This window comes from Staurois parvus, unplaced genomic scaffold (genome assembly GCF_062004578.1).
Source record: "Staurois parvus isolate SC_StPar_1 unplaced genomic scaffold, SC_StPar_1.0 ptg000321l, whole genome shotgun sequence".
Taxonomy (NCBI): domain Eukaryota; kingdom Metazoa; phylum Chordata; class Amphibia; order Anura; family Ranidae; genus Staurois; species Staurois parvus.
This window is the reverse complement of record NW_028318117.1, coordinates 14,472-31,722: the sequence shown is the minus strand read 5'-3', so window position 1 is coordinate 31,722 and position 17,251 is coordinate 14,472. Positions and strand designations below refer to the sequence as shown.

The following is a 17,251-nucleotide window of genomic DNA, read 5'->3' as shown; positions in this document are numbered from 1 at the left end:
GAAGGAGTGGACAGTGCAAGTGGGGGACCCAACAGGAGAAGGTTTGGGGCCGCTTTGTGAAATGGTAAGCATAAACATGTTATTTTAATTTAAAAAAATAGCACTAAACAGATAAAAAGTAATGTTACACAATATAAAAATTAAAAAAAAAAAAAAAAAAAAAAAAAAAAATCGGTCAATTCTGGGAAAATGAGTTTTATTTATCAAAGACGAGCACAGAAGCAAAGAAAAATGTTTGGGAAAACAAAGTATAATATCCTCCAGTCCATTGAATAATAGAACCTTTAGCAGTTTACCTTCTATTTCCAGGCCATATGCCTGGCCGCTCTGTTTTATTTGTGCATAACTGCCCAAGGAAAAATTAGTCTGCTGCATTACTTGGTTTTATGGTTCTGAGGATCAAGGTTTTAGAAAAATATAAATTAAAAAAAGTGGGAATTTTCACTGTGGTGTACATTCTGTATGTGTTAGGGAACTTGTAAATTCCTATACATGTTTGGTTTTCTATTTTCTGTAACAAAGGGATGTTGGTGTCCAATAAGAAGCAATTTACTGCATATGCTACATTGCAAAAAATAAACTGAGTCCAGGTCAAATTAGAATAAGGGTGAATCAATCCACTAAATTACTATTTATAAAGTTTTAGGTCTTGCACTGGCTACCCCAAGCTGTGCTTCAGTTGTTTACTTAAAAAAAAAAAAAAAAAAAAAAAGGCCACCTCAAGGGTGGAATTCAAAATAATTAAAAGAAAAGCATGTGAAGAGAAGCTGAATCAGATTTGTACACAGTACACATTTGTCTCTCTTCTCTAAAATATAGAAGCATCCAGCACATTGCATACATATTTTTTTTAAAGTTGAAAAATGTTTTCCACAATGGCTACTTTTGCAAGTACAGTATAAGGGCTTGGTAAGCGAAAATAAAGCCCATCTTTAAAAAAGCAGAGAGTTTTTACTATTTAAAAGGTTTATTTATATAGACACATTTTTGTAAACAGTTATACAAACTCTGAAGCCAAATCATAAGAGTATAATGGATTTACACAAAGAAAAATAAACAAGTATATGAAAAAAAAAAAAAAAAATCATACATTCATTTCATTAAATTACTCACGTCACAAAGTGTGGGTGATTTTTCACAGTGTCCTCCAACTTCTCCAGGAACGTCAAATCTGTGGCTTCTCCTGGACGTAAACATTCTTCATCCTACAAAGAGGAAAACAGTTTTAATCAGGAGAACCATCACTAATGCCACCGATAACAAAATCCGCTTCCGCTCCAAACATATCATGCAAGCAATGAGCAAGGAAGACACTGCACTCACCAGAATGGAAATTATGCCTTTGAATTTCTCTTCAACCAAATCGCAGATTATTTTGTTATTAAAATATTGAACTGGCTCCCACTGCAATGCAAAATGAAAAAAATTAAATGTGCAAAGTAATTGATAAAAACTAAACAAGGAAAAAAATTAATTATAGCAAAATTTTGTGGGTAAAGGACAAAGGACGAAGGACAAAGGAAATTTTGTGGGTAAAGGACAAAATTTTGTGGGTAAAGGATTTAGAACATATGTCAGTTTTATTGCAATCTCTGTCCCTGCTCGGACAATTACTTTTCTCTATTTGTTTTGGTGAGCATCACCTCAAGAATTGAAAGGGACTAGAAATCAAAGAATATGTAAACCCAACATTCATATATCCGATATGTGCTTGCTGTACCATGTACTTGTATGAAAAAAGTATCCTGTTCTCTTTGTATTGCTAGATTTGTATTTTCCTGCCAGTCCCTCTGCTTTCCTATCAAAAACTTACCTCACTAGGTCGCAGTGCACAGAGTGGTCAGTTCTCTAGCTGTGTTGGGAACTCAAGTCTGCTTTCCTCCAATGATCAAACTTGTAGTCACATAACCCCACCCTGCACAGCCATTCATTGGGAAGACAAGTATCCTGCTGTTTCTCCATCCTCACCTTTTCATGCAGCTGAGTACAGCAGGTATGTGATATAAATAAATTTCTACTTTAAACTTAATGGGTTATTTTACAGGGGGGGGGTGTTTACATACACTTAAGCATGTTCTAGTTGTCTCAGGAACAGGAGGTGAGGGGAATCTTCTAATGGGGAGACATGATCAAATGGCAACTAAGAGACATGTCCCCTCACTTCCTGCTCTGTCTTTAAGACATACAAATTAAGGGTAAAATCATCCAAACCAGGCCAAAAGACTGGGTTTTTACCAAGAAGAAAAAAAGTGTTAATTAGAAATGTATTTTTAAGGATAAACAAGGAATGGACATGTTACAGTTTCTGACCCTGAAGGGTCTTTTTTATTTATTTTCCAGTCATCTCCGATTTCAAATAACAGTCCCAAATACAATATCAGCAGGCAATCCCAAAAAAGGGAGTGAGGTGGATGGGAACTTTTTGTGTAATTAGGTGAGGACCCTTTATTTTACTATTTTATCGGAAGTCTTTTATGATAAACAGTGCTATACCCAAAAAAAAAAGTTAGGGTTTTCATCTAATGTAATGACTAGTTAAACACTACTTACTGCAATCCCTTCAGATTCATATTCTTCCTGTTCAGACTTCAGTGTCAGCTCTATAAATAACTGCTGCAGTTTTTCATTGCAAAAATTAATGCAAAATTGTTCAAAGCTGCAAAACAGGATAGTATTGAAAGAAATATATGGAATACAATACCATTTTTTTTGGTTAGATTCCAGAGTAAAATAGTGCACATGAGCAATATGAATGAATTTGTTAGATGTGACCATGACCAAAAAAGGAAATAAACCTTCAAGGTGCAATGCTGGCAATGGGCATGCTGTGTACAAGTTCAGCATCTAAAAGTCTGGTTGAAGTATTGTTCAGTTACATGAAGCTTTCATAGGTACTGCAGACATGCCTTCAATTAAATCTTTACAGGGTTTAAATGCAGATCTGCTTGGGTAGCACTAAACAGAGGAAATGATTACAGGAATTAGTAATCCCATGTCTGTGTACACAAGTCTATCAGGCCTGGGTGGGTAAAAACCTCAGACATGCTTTATGAACAAAGTTTACCCCTCTATAGTGTGTACTTCAGCTTCCCGTCTCCTGCTTTCTGAATGCTCAGGTAAGCTTTATAAATTCTGGACTTTGAACAGATGCAGAGAAGAGAGCTGCTAATAAACAGGTGCAACTTCTGTAACAGGATTTGTTTCATCTCTGTGCATCACCTGTGACTAGACACTTCACTGGGTATATGTGAGGCTTTACAACCAGTTCAAGTCTCTCACAAAGGCTGGCTATTCAACATGAGGGCATGCTGAAAAATAATACATAAATAGAGCTAAACCTCAGTTAGGAATGCATGTTAAAACAATTAGATCAAGTGAAAAGCATAACTATATTTGAAAACGCAATCTCTACCACTCTCCACGCCACTTCAAATTGCGTACCATTCTCCTTTTCCAATGTATAATTTAATCTTGCTCCCTCTGTGTCACAGCCGCCGCAGCTCCTTAACAAAACCTTAACAACTCGCTAACAACTAACAACTGTAATCAGCGGTTTTTTGGCTGAAAAAAACCCCCAGAACTAGTGGGTTTCTAGCTATAAAAACGCTCTAACACTGAAAAACGCGGAAAAACACAGTAAACCACAACAAACCAGCATTTTTGGACTTTTTTTGAGCAAAAAAAAAAAATGTTCTTTTCATTAAAAAACGTGGCAAATCACTAATGCAAAAATACTAAAAAAAACACTGAAAAACTCACATTTTTAACGTGACTTTACACAGCTAACGTTGCCAGCATTATTAAAACGCTCAGTGTGCATGGAGCCTCAAACTTGATATTGGCCATACCCTCCACCTACTAAGCCTCAGTATTAGACAATTAGGTCATCCCTCACATTAAAAAGCCAAATGGGAATGATCAGCAGCCGTAGGGGTGGGGAAGGTTGGAAAAAAGCAAAATTTTTAGAGGAAAATACAAATTTATATATATTTGAGCTGCTTATACCTCTTGATAAAGCGTTTGGTTTGACATGCAATTTTCACAGAAGGTAACTTCTGCTTATGCATTTTTTGCATATTCCACTTAGTTTGTATTACTTAGGCTTGTAACAGGTTTACTTTAAAGACAATCTAGAAATGCATTCATACCAAGGCATTTTTACACACATACATTCAATACCATTCATTGCTATGAAGTTGCACTTATTGGAAATCACACACAAACACTTTTTTTAAAATACACTATGCTAAAATGCATAGATGAGAAATACTGTATGCCTTAAGGGGAAAGGAAAAAAGTGAAATTCTAGAAGCTCAAGCAACACTGCTGGGTTGTAATCCCTTAAATATACACCCAGGGAAGTGACTAGCCTCAGGTGATGCACAGAGATTAAATACAGCATCCTACATAAGTTGTACCTGTTTATCTGCAGTCTTCTCTACACTGAAAGTCCAGAATTTATAAAGCAAATCTGAGCTTTCAGAAAACGGGCAGAGAGTTGAAATTACACATGCAGAGCTTAGTGAAGAGAGCTCTAAGAGATGACTGGAGGGAATGGACACACCCACTTTTAGACAGCAAACAGGGACAGAGAACTGAGGCTGTCAATTAAAATCAGTGTGCTGGAGATCCCTCCCTTCTCACCCTCTCTCTCTTGGTGTCAGAAAAACTTGTCAGAAGTGATTCATGCTGATAGAGAAATGAAGCAGCAAAGAGAAATTACACTTAAGTGTTCTTAACTGAGACAAGTACACACTATAGAGGGATATATTTTGTGCATATTTCATGTCTAAGGTTTACATCCACTTGGAGGCCACTGGCTGAGTAGAGCCCATCGGGTCGCAAAATGTGCCTGAAGTTCACAACTGTGCGGCCCTGTACACCACTGCTTCTAAAATTGCCCTTGCTGGGTCCAATTTAAGATTAAAGGTGTTTCCCTATTCATTCCTTTGGGGAGAGCGGAACCCTGCAAGACTGTCGGAGGCTGCAATAAGTATGCCTACCTATAAGAATGAATGGGCTGCAGCATGAAAGTGCAGGTTGAAGAGGACCCAGCAATAACAGTTTCACAAGCAAAGCTCTGCAGTACCCAACAGCACTACAAAGTAGAAAAAAAATGGCTGGATTGAGGATGAAAGTGATAATCAATGTGGGTGGGCTGGTTACATTGAAAGGACCACTTTCACCAAATGGTACAGTTCTCCTTTAACCACTTGCCTACCAGGCACTTATACCCCCTTCCTGCCCAGGCCAATTTTTAACTTTCAACCCTGTCGCAGTTTGACAGTTGCACAGTCATGCAACACTGTACCCATATGACATTTTTATCATTTTTTTCACACAAATAGAGCTTTCTTTTGGTGGTATTTAATCACCACTGGGTGTTTTATTTTTTTGTGCTTTAAACAAAAAAGAGCAAAAATTTTGAAAAAAAACTTTGTTTCTATTATAACATTTTGCAAACAGCTAATTTTTCTCCTTCACTGATGTGCGATGATGAGGCTGCACTGGTAGGCAGCACTAACGAGCTGGCACTGATATGCAACAATGATGGGCACTGATAGGCAGCACTGAAATGCAACAATGATGGGAACTGATAGGCAGCACTGACTGGAGGCACTGATGGGCACAGATCCTTCCTTTGACAATTGCCGGTTATCTGCCGCCGATAACTGGCAACTGCATTTACTGGTGATCTGCTGTGTCATTGGAAACGGCTGATCACGTGGTAAAAGGCCACTGTGATTGCCCTTTTACCACATCACATGATCAGCTGTGTCTGTAGGACACAGCAATCACGGAGATCACCGGGTGCATGCCCCCGGGGGTGCGCGGGAGGGCGTCATATGACGCCCTCCCAGAACTGGCTGGCCGCAGTGAAGCCGTCATTCGGCTATCTGTGGTGGGCAAGTGGTTAAAGGATACACACAACTATTTTAGAGATCTCATTCTATTTGCAGTATCATCTTGAAAAACATCATTCAATATAAAGCAGTTCTGTGTGCATTTTTAAACAAAGATGGAGATTTACCTCAAACAAAGAAATCACTCAAAGAAGGAAGAAAAATTATCACCTGTTATGTTGAAAAACTTCAAAACCATATATGTCCAAAAGCCCTATGACAGAAGCGCTCCCAAGCTTGTGCATATCTGTACCCTGTAAAAGGCACACAGCAAGATAACTGAACATTAGAGTAATTCCCCTTCTGCTGTTTATATACTTCAGTTCATTTAATAGATGACCTTGTAGAAGAATGAGATCACTACTGAACAAAAAGACAAGCAACATCTGCAGATTCTGCACATAAACAGTCATGCAAAAAAAAAAAAAAAAGAAAGAAGAAAAAGCAAAACTATTAACATTTTATCATTTAATAAATGTAGCCATAGAAAAACAATCATTTGGGAACCATTTCCTCATATGCAATTTAGAGTTATCAAACCTTGTATGTCAGAGATTTGTTAATCTTGCTAACAAGCCAGGAGAAGGTACGGCCATAGATTGCTTTAGCCAAGGCATCACGAGCGTAAGCAGCTTGCTCCAGGTTAAGTGGACTGTTCAGCTAAAGAAATAAAATAGATTTAAAATATAAATGGTTGTTTTGACAGGTATTGATATATTAAACAGTCTATAATTTTATTGGTGCTAGTAAAAGTAATTCACCAAAACAACAGTGGGGCCACACAAATCAACAGCTGCAAGAGGTTTGTTGAACTTTGTTAGGGACACTATCAAACTATTCAGGGGTTAACTACAATTAAAAAATATTAGCACTTGCAAGTATTGGTAGCACTTGTACCGTTACAAAAATTACAGAATTCTGTCTCAACAGCTGGCACTGGTCTTTTTTTATTTTTCTTAAAGAAAAGGGAATTAACCTTTCACCCTCATCCACAAATCTGCAGTAATGGCAAAGTTAACGTCTTGTCACTTTGAGTGCAACAGATGGTGAAATACATCCTCCATCACATTCTTAGTGAGGCAAGTGCGTGTCTAAAGAAAATCCAAGTGATAAGTCCTAAACTCGAACTCCAGGCAGATCTAAAAATGTTAATTAATGCAGGTACACTATATTGCCAAAATTATTGGGACACTCTCCAAATCATTGGATTCAGATGTTCCAATCACCTCAATGGCTACAGGTATATAAAATCAAGCACCTAGGCATGCAGACTGCTTCTTCAAACATTTGTGAAAGAATGGGTCGCTCTCAGGAGCTCAGTGAATTCCACAGTCAACTGTTAGCAGTATTACAACAAATTGGAAGCAACTGGGAACAACAGCAACTCAGCTACGAAGTGGTAGGCCATATAAAATGACAGAGCGCAGTCAGCGCATGCTGAAGCACACAGTGTACAGAAGTAGCACAACTGTCTGCAGAGTCAATAGCGAAAGACCTGCAAACTTCGTGTGGCCTTCAGATTAGCACAACAGTGTGTAGAAAGCTTCATGAAATGCGTTTCCATGGCCAAGAAGCTGCATCCAAGATTTACATCACGAAGTGCAATGCAAAGCATCAGATGCAATGGTGTAAAGCACGCCGCCACTGGACTCTAGAGCAGTTCTCTGAAGTGACATATCACACTTCTCTGTCTGGCAATCCGAAGGATGTGTCTGGGCATGGCAGTTGCCAGGAGAACAGTACTTGCCTGACTGCATTGTGCCAAGTGTAAAGTTTGGTGAAGGGGGGGATTATGGTGTGGGGTTGTTTTTCAGGGGTTGGGCTTGGCCCCTTAGTTCCAGTGAAGGAAACTCTTAAGGCGTCAGCATACCAAGACATTTTGGACAATTTCATGCTCCCAACTTTGTGGGAACAGTTTGGGGATGGCACCTTCCTGTTCCAACACAACTGTGCACCAGTGCACAAAGAAAGGTGGATGAGCGAGTTTAGGGTGGAGGAACTTGACTGGCCTGTACAGAGTCCTGACCTCAACCAGATAGAACACCTTTGGGATGAATTAGAGCGGAAACTGCAAGCCTGCAAGCCAGTTTTTCTCGTCCGATATCAGTGCCTGACCTCACAAATGCGCTTTTGGAAGAATGGTCAAACATTACCATAGACACACTACTAAACCTTGTGGATAGCCTTCCCAGAAGAGTTGAAGCTCTTATAGCACCAAAGGGTGAGATAACTCAATACTGAACTCTACAGACTAAGACTGGGATGCCATTAAAGTTCATGTGCGTGTAAAGGCAGGCGTCCCAATACTTTTGGCGATATAGTGTATAGAAGTGTGGAGAAAGTCATGACCTCAACAGGGTGCTGCTCCTCCTTCACTGTTCTACCAGCAAGCTTGGAGAAGAAAGTTAACCAATGTTCTTGACCACACTGATACAGTTTCCTGTATTATACAACTAGCTAAACTGAACTACAAATTCCTCGACAAAGAAAAAGTTTCCATATTTTTCAAATGTGTATTTAGCTACATGCCTGGATTTCTGCTTTAAAGCGAATGTGTAATGCAATGATAGATATTAGTGTAAACACTCCGAGACAACGAAGAAACCACCCTGATTTCTTAAATTCACACTGATCTTTTCATATAATTGAAAATTGGGCTTTTTAGGCATTTTCAATTTGCATTTTCCAACACCATTACATAAAGCTATATGGTGTTAAAAGTGCTCTATCTAGACAAGATGGAAGATATGGGCGAGATCTGCAATAGGTGGTGCTCTGTTACAACTTAAAGTGATCAAGCATACACAGCTCAGTTCACGTGGAATTATGAATATTTTAAATGGTTTCCTTAAATAAAAAAAAAAAAAAAGATAATGTACATTTTTTCATCTACTTTTCTAACCCAGACATCACTGCCAAGATCTGAAGTCACCTTTCTTTACTGCAATAAAAGAAACAACGCAGTCAAGCACTGTCCTAGCTTGTAATTAGCTAGTAAAGGGCAGCAATGAACTGATAAGGTGAACCATGTGCTTTCACCTGCAGTCAACTGGCTGCTAGCGCACTGTGCAATGTAGTAAAGCCTTCCTGGCTAATAGTGTTGCCCATTCCACTCCCTGTCTGCATCCTGCTGTGCAGGGAACTACAAGATGCCAATATAAAATCAGAGACACTGTACAATGGACAGCTCCCTAGAGATAAGCAATTGCTCACAATCACTGGATAGATACTATACCAATATGAACTGAACAACAGAGGTGCATGTTGGGTGAAGGGTGCATAAACCAAAGGCCTATTCATGCATTACTAAATGCTCAGGTCTCCCTGTGCCTGGACAGATTTAGGTTTTAAAAAAAATCAGATGTTAGATTCTTAGTAAGAATAGCTCCAGAACTTAGACTGAGCTGACCATGGCCTTTTTTTCAGGTCTCCGTTATGTTTTGTCCCCATTTTTGAGCATGCTATAAAACAAATACTTTAACTTTACATAAGTTATAGGGTAAAGTATTATACAAGCTAGATACTGTATATCATCTGCTAACTTAGGAGTCATTATTTGAAAAATAAATTCTAGTTGGTATGTGACAACATGTAAATACTTTTAAAATAAACATCCAATATTTACCTCTTCTCCTTTGGCAATGATCTTTTTGTGAATGAGAGACTCTCGTAGTACAGTACTGTCTACAGAGAGGAGCTGAAAAACAAGTCAGATGCTCATAAGGATAAATGCACACAAATATAAAACCTATACACTTCAAGCAAAATACAGCCACGCTTTTAATGGCCACACAGCCTATTCCAATTATAAGGTACAACTACAGCCCATTCTATGGAAGAAATATGGCATTGGTTGATTATGTGCACCTTGGAAATTGCTACAGTTTTCTTTTTTCTGGCTGAAACAATCAACACACAATATTCTAGGGAAGTGATGGTGAACCTTTTAGAGATCGAGTGCCCAAACTGCAACCCAAAACCCACTTATTTAAATCGCAAAGTGCCAACACTGCAATTAAAACTGAATACTGAGGTTTTAGTTTAGAAAAAACAACCCATACATTAAGATCTTTTGTTCTAAAAGAAAAACACTGACCACCAGCACAAGGGGGCAAAGTTCCACTGCCAACCAGCACAAGCTAAAATCTTGTGTTAATAAAAACTAATATATTAAAACTCACAGTCAGTCCAATATATATAGCCTTGGCAGTGCACTGAGCGGCCACGCAAGTCGACAAATCGCAGCTAACAAATCGCGGCTTGTGACGTCATCACCTGGTGCCACTATTCCTATCCGAGCATAGGCATGGCCCCTATGTGCGCTGTTATCCGATGCGCGGCGGCTGGGGCAACTTGACTTGTGTGGCGACAGAGAAAGCTCTGCGTGCCCACTGCGGCATGCGTGCCATAAGTTTGCCACCACTGTTCTAGGGTGTCAGGTACTGGATTGCAATTTATCTGCTTCCCCACTAAAAAGACAATGATAGGTGTTTATAGTAGGAATAAATTATTTTAACATAAGCAGCTGTTAAAATAATGAAATTCTACCAATTTAGTCCCTTTTAAGAGCAGCAGAAAACAAAACTTTATATCTGTTTATGGCTGGTTAAAGACATGGTAATTTTTCACAAGATCCAACAAAGATCTGACTACATGAACATAATGTTGACCATAAAAATCTGCAACAGCATTCAAAAGCTCCAGCAATCGGTTTAAACGTAATTTGTCATGCTGATCATATCTGCCATGTGATGTAGAAGATATTACACAGATTTCACATTAACTCTTTAGTCCTAGATCATTCACATTGAAAACCTCTCGTTACTGATGGACTGCAAAAAGAGGAATTTTGATCTACTTGTAAATTCCATATCTTTGAGTACAGCACAAGATACAGGCAGCAAATTCTATGGGTAATAGACATGTACCTTCAGTTGCCTGAAGACTGGCAAAGACTGGGCACCTCCACTATAACTCGACCCCTACTCCATGAGTTTTCAGTTTTGTAGTAAGCAATACAACGCAAACCATGGAATGGAAGGGACGGTGCCCTTTGTCCTGTACCATACTCCAAGATATGGCATTTACAGGAAAATGAATATTCTTATAATCATTTAGTTCTGGACACAAGTAGAGTATTCATACATCACAGGATGTCCCCAGGCAATGGATACATGTGGGCAACATACAGGCAAACACAACTGACCAACAGTCCAACAACAAGGGTCAGAGGTTCAACTTTAGAGTGATCCAGAGAGTCAAACTGTAATCGATGTCGCTCTACTCTTAGGTGTGAGGATGACCCTTCATTGTGAAGATGGGTTTGGGGAAAGCTTTGTGGCCCAAAATCTATGCCGAAAGGGCTGACTTAAATTTTGAAGTTGAAACCTGGTTAGAGCAGACAGGTGCTCATTGTTTTGAAGAGCTAGAGGCCCCTGAGGAGGAGATTTTTTAGGAACTTCTGTTGTTGAAGCAAAACTTTCGATCTTTGATGAATTGATCAAGTGCCTCACCTAACTGACGCCTTCCTTGGAAAGGCATACTTGTGAGGCAACTTTTGCAGGCAACCTTAGCTGTCTAAACTTTCAGCCATATGATTCTGCACATATGAATGGAGATAAACCATTCTGGAAATGTGTTCAATGACATGTTCTAGGGAATCCATGCAAAGAAGGCAATAGCTGTAATTGCTCTGTAATAGTACAATCCTGAAATACGAGGTTAGGTTGTTCCTTGCCCTAGTCCAGTGTGCTGCAGTTTGAAATGGCAGTGGGAGCTGGTTGAAGTGCCATGCCCACAAGAGTAAAGAGAACCTTTAGGAGCATCTCAAATTTAAAGTGGAAATAAACCCAAAAGCAAAAATTATATTGCTGCATAGCAACTCTCAGAATGCTTTCTTTTATTTTGATCTGGTGATCCAGCCAGGAAATCTGTTTTTAAACATAAGCTGCCCTGCCAATGTATCCATTAAGAGTGTTGAGACAAACCATTTAACACCGACAGGGGTGCTTACAATGATTAGCTTGCTATAATGTAAAACCTTTATCCCAAAAGGATGAAAAAAAAAAATGTTGCTTTAACTGCATTGCATCTGGAATTTGACTTCAATTTGTTAGTGTATTTAAATTTGATAGCACATCTAACACTCCCTTCCCCCCAGATTAACTATGTTGCTGTTTAAAGATGCCCTTGTGCTCCTTCATACAGAGTGGGGGCACTCTAATGCAGGAGGTGTGTTACTGGACAGATCATCAAGTGAAAACAGGGGATAAGAAAAAAAAAATACAAAAAGAAAAACGAATGCACTACATCAATGGGTTGGTACGTCGCAATATATTACATTCCAGCTTTGGATTTATTAACGCTTTAATGAACATCTTCAATAGTTACAGTGAATTTTTTTTTTAGGAGACCGCAGGATCAACCACAATAAATTGCCCACTTCTTTGGAAACCATATTCCACTAGATAGAGTTCAGCAAATATTTGAGGGGAGAGAAAAGCCTTGCTGGAGTGATCCAGTTTTTAGACTGCAGTCATGAGCCCAGGACAAAAATGGCTTGTATATCCAAAGAAATTTGACATAGATGCAGAGAATTCTGCTTTAGACAAATAAGCCATTTGCTGCATGCCTGAAATTGTGCAAGAATCTGATGCCAAAACTGGTGATAGATGGCCCGTCCATTATTGGCACTCCCTCCTGTCATCTCACTGGCTGACACAGGGGAGCCAGATCACATGACCAGACTGGAGTGGCTTTGAAAATAGGCAAGTATATACATCTTTGTTACCAAGGTTAGTTAGCACAGGTGTTGGGGTTGGGGGGGAGGAGGGGGGGAAACAACAATTTTAAGGTTAGTTAGGTGTAAGCTGAAATTCCATTTTCACAGCATTCAAAATTTCTCACTTTCTAAACTCGTAGAAATAGCGGTTTTAATTCGTTTCAGCTTTACTCAAATAGTAACTGTTTTAGGTTTTCAAAGGCACATGTCTCGGAATTCAAAAATTTATTGCATAAACCCTGTTAAATGTGAAAAACTGGATATATAAAATGTAGACCATCTCACCCTGGCGAGGTATTTAATCTGGTTTTCTGTTGTGACTTGGGCATGTCCATGCTCATCTGTGGCAAACTGCACATTTCCCAAATGTAGTACACTAGCAACAATGCTCAGCAATTCCTAAAAACCATCAGAAGCAAAATTGTTAACCAATTCCTTAAATTTGCTTAGTGGTTCGATATTAATGAACATAATTGCCAACAAATCATCAGTAAGACATTACGTAAAATTACATGGTGCGGAACTTACCTCTACATCATCATCATTGAAGTTTATAATTGACATGGCCCGCCTAACAACTTTCCATTCGTTTTTATCATTGATTGAGCTAACTCTGGCACACTGCCCCTACAACAGACAAAAATAGTGAACAGTTACAGGTCAGAACTCAATATATGTTACTCACAACCCCTGCAGAAAGGCACAGTAAATGACGTACGGTTGGCTATAACTGCAAATATCTCATCATAAAGTAAAAGATCTACAAAATCTAGAAATTATGACTATGTATCAAATCCTACCAGGACAAACACACCTGATGGAAAAGGAATGAAGACATGGCTTAAAATTATGAGGATTATGTGAAACGAATAGAATTTAAAACTTTCCAATAGGTTCTAAAAACTCAAAAAATGATTATGTTATCCTAGCTATCCTGAGTGTATGACAGGCTACATCAAAAGAAGCTCTTTACTTCTACAGTTGTAGACCTCTACAGGTCTCGTATCTCTCATTTCCTACGATATTCAGCCATATTGTAATCATTTCCCCTTTGTGTTGCTCAGAATATTTGAGTATAGAAAAAAGTGTCAAAGGCCATCACGTGCATATTAACCTCCATCATAGGTCAAGACTGACTCCACGTAGGGAGAAATACAGAAATATACACCGTTAACAGTTTGGATCAAGACATTCACACTTTTTTTTTTCTAAGGAATAACATTCAATCAGTAGTGAATATAGCCTGAGAACATGCAATTTTGCCCCATTCACACAGAATGAAATTACATGCACAGTTTCGATGAACAGAAATCTATGCAAATTTTCTACAAAATACATTCTCCCTAAATGTTCACTTGTCATGTTAAAATCATAAAGGCAAAAGATAAAACAAAAATAAAGTTGCTATTTATAATATATTAAGTCATGCTAACAAAGATTTATCAAAAGAAAGATTGGCTCAGTAGAAGTATGTAGTTTCACTACCAAATGAAGTTAGAAAAAAAAAATACTTGTTAGTTTATATTGTCAAGTAAGCACTACCAAATAAAAAAAAAAAAAAAGAAAATCGGTCAATTTACATTTTTACATAAGACAAGGAGACTGTATACATTTTTTTTTTTTTTTTTTTTAAAGTCATCATAGAAGTGTTTTCAGTGTCTTAATCAGAATGCTTCCTTTCCTGTATGGTTTGGGAAAATGGACTGCTCCACCATCAGTTACTTTACTGTTTGAGGATTCAATAAAAAATAGAAGCCATTCCACCTAGTAATGTTCAATGAAAAAACCTGAACTCTTTCTGCTTAAAGGATAACGTGCTTGTATTTGTCAGTTTTGGGGATTATTTGAGTGGCTAGACTGAGGAGCTGTCAATGGGACTTTTTATTTTAATAAAATATGGATGATAAATTTGATCTAAATATGTCCCTAGACATAAATCAAAACTAAAACAGTAATAGGATTTTTTGCCAACATAACATTCTATATTTTTGGAAAGCAGAGATCCCGTAGAATAAACAGAATATAGTTGCAAATATTTAACTGATATTTGTGCAACTATTTAATGCAAATTTGCAGGAAAAAAAATATAATAAAAAGAATTTTAGCTCAAACACAAAATACAATACCCATTTTTTGGGTAAAATATAAAAGAAAGTTGGTTTTACTTTTTAAAATGTTTTTCTTTTATTTAGTTGTTTTTACTTCATTGCTATTGCAAAAGGATTAATAAACCCCCATGTGATAGCACTGGCAGGTGACAGATACTCTTAATGGAGACATTAGGGGCCGAACAGACCCCAATGTCTCCCGTGCCCTTCACAGCATCTAACCAAGTACAGATCGGCTTAGTTAGATTTGTCCCCTTGGCTGTACGGGCCAGGAAATGGTAGATATGAAACTATAAGCTACTAAATCATCGTCCCTACTGGTTTCTTTGTTCACAGGTGAGATCGAAGCATTGATCGAGACAAGCAGCCATCAGCTTGTGATTAACAGTTCACTCTGTGGACGTACGTAGTACATCCAAAGAGGTGAGCTGGTTAATATGAAGATAGACTTCATTTATATAATCTCATATTTATAACCAGAAAGATTATAATGCTATTTATCATGTATACAGCTCACACATTTAAAATACTTAAAATGGGAGCACATGGACATGCATTTTCCTTGAAGTCAAAAGATTTCATTTTAGACAGGTATTTAGCAAAGCATGTAGTCATGAATAAATGACAAGCAAACCAGAGTTGTTGTCAGAAAGGTGTTTATATGGAAAAGAGAAAAGGCTATAACAATTGTTACCCCATACTGTGACACATGCCATAATATTAACAACTTGTGGTATCTTTATTACAAACTGGATTTAACTGCTGGAAGCAAGAAACCCTGGGAAAGTGTCATACTTTTACTTTGCCTATCTCCATGTGAAAACAACAGGCCAAGCACCAAGCCCTAGCACGGTCATGTGTCACATGGTCCCCATACTTGAACTACTAGCTACTTTTCTCTGCTCCCCCGAGGCTATACAGAGCAGTGAGGGATCAAATGAAAGTGAAATGTGTTGCTGGGGAAGGAGGAATTAAGTGAGCCTGTTACTTTGCCCTGCATGAACAAGGCAAAACTTTACATTAAAAGGAGTTAAGTGTAAAAGTTGAACGGTTGATAGTTTAAACGGGTTAAGTTTAGGATTAAAGGATAAATTCACCTTTGGAAGATGTTAAAATGTTTTGCGTGTTTTTAAAGTAGAAAATAGAACATGTTCCAGCATCTGCACCCTTCCCCCCCCCCATACAGCTATCCTGAGAGCCTGCAGTAGCATGAACACAGGTGCAATGCTCTGCAGACTGCTTAGAAAAAAAAAATGAACATTTGTTTTACCAGCCAAAAAAAAAGTGCATTTTTTTTTTCAAAAAGTGAACTTATCCTTTAACACTACAAGTTCAGACAGACAGTCTCATCCCCTTCCAGTACAGGCCAATTTTCAGCTTTCAGCACTTTGAATGACAATTGTGTGGTCATGCAACCCAAGCCATGTACCCATATAAAAAAGTTTAGCATTTTTCACACAAATAGAGATGCCTTTTTTTTGTATTTTATTTTATGATGTGAGAATGCAGTAAACAAATAGCCACAACACTTGGGCAGTAGAACAATACAAAACTGAAAGCACACAGTTTGTTGGTATAGTTTGAGAACCAGGTATTCGTGCTGGATCAAAGCACAGACCAGCCTCTTTCAACCAGAGTGCCTTCAGGTTTCCTCAGGGGTACCTCGGCAAAATGCCTAAAAAATTCCCAAAAATTATATACAAGCCAGGAGGAGTGATCAAGCATGCCTTTAGGTTACACAAAGCCACTGGTTTTCATTGTGCACCATTACACCCTTCTAGCCGGCAGTATCCCAACCACCAAATAACATTATGGGTTGATGAGTACGTTGGGCGCCTGCACAGCATCCTTTTGCCCCTCTCCAGTCCCTCTGTGTCAGCGCTGGGGTCACATTAGGTTAGAGAGGGAGAGCAATTGAGGGAGAAAAGAAACATCGGAATACTAGTCAGTACTAGTGTGCTTTGTAAGAATAAATCACCTCTAATGTTGAATGTCTTGCATGTGTGGATGTTGCTGCATTATGTAAAACTTAGTTCAAATTTTACATTTTAGAATAGGGTGCCTGAAGATTGTGCAGAATATTAAAGGTTGCTTTGACTGAGAAAAGGTTGAGAAACACTGAGATAGACATTAAAAAACAAAAAGATGGATGGCTGTCAGTCTAACAACTAGCACATGATGGAAAAAGAAGAGGCTTTAGCTGTTAAAGCGTAATATAATTTTAATTGGAGGGTAGGATATCAATTGAAGGGTCATTGGTTAACAATCTGGTTTGAAACCATTGTGTATACTGAAAACATTGTACTAATGATTGTTGGGTATTTGTAGGCAAAGTTTGAATGAAAGATTCCCAGCTCTCAAAGAATCTTTCGACCCATGACTACTTATGCAAGGAGGCCTCCACCCATTCACTGCTGGAAACATAAGAGAGTTTGTCTATAAACAAAAAAATGGTGTGG

The 17,251-nt window shown here is 38.3% G+C and overlaps 1 protein-coding gene across 1 annotated transcript in view; it reads right to left on the bottom strand.

Annotated features, from left to right (window-relative positions):
* Positions 1-17,251, bottom strand: part of MYO1C (myosin IC) — an 87,449-nt gene that overhangs the window by 57,539 nt on the left and 12,659 nt on the right. The window contains exons 5-12 of the mRNA XM_089683733.1: positions 13,213-13,311; positions 12,970-13,083; positions 9,529-9,600; positions 6,444-6,563; positions 6,075-6,157; positions 2,551-2,656; positions 1,324-1,404; positions 1,114-1,205 (exon numbers count right to left, since the gene is read on the bottom strand). Of these exons, the coding sequence (XP_089539859.1) occupies positions 1,114-1,205; positions 1,324-1,404; positions 2,551-2,656; positions 6,075-6,157; positions 6,444-6,563; positions 9,529-9,600; positions 12,970-13,083; positions 13,213-13,311 (767 nt within the window). The remainder of the gene's footprint in view (positions 1-1,113; positions 1,206-1,323; positions 1,405-2,550; positions 2,657-6,074; positions 6,158-6,443; positions 6,564-9,528; positions 9,601-12,969; positions 13,084-13,212; positions 13,312-17,251) is intronic.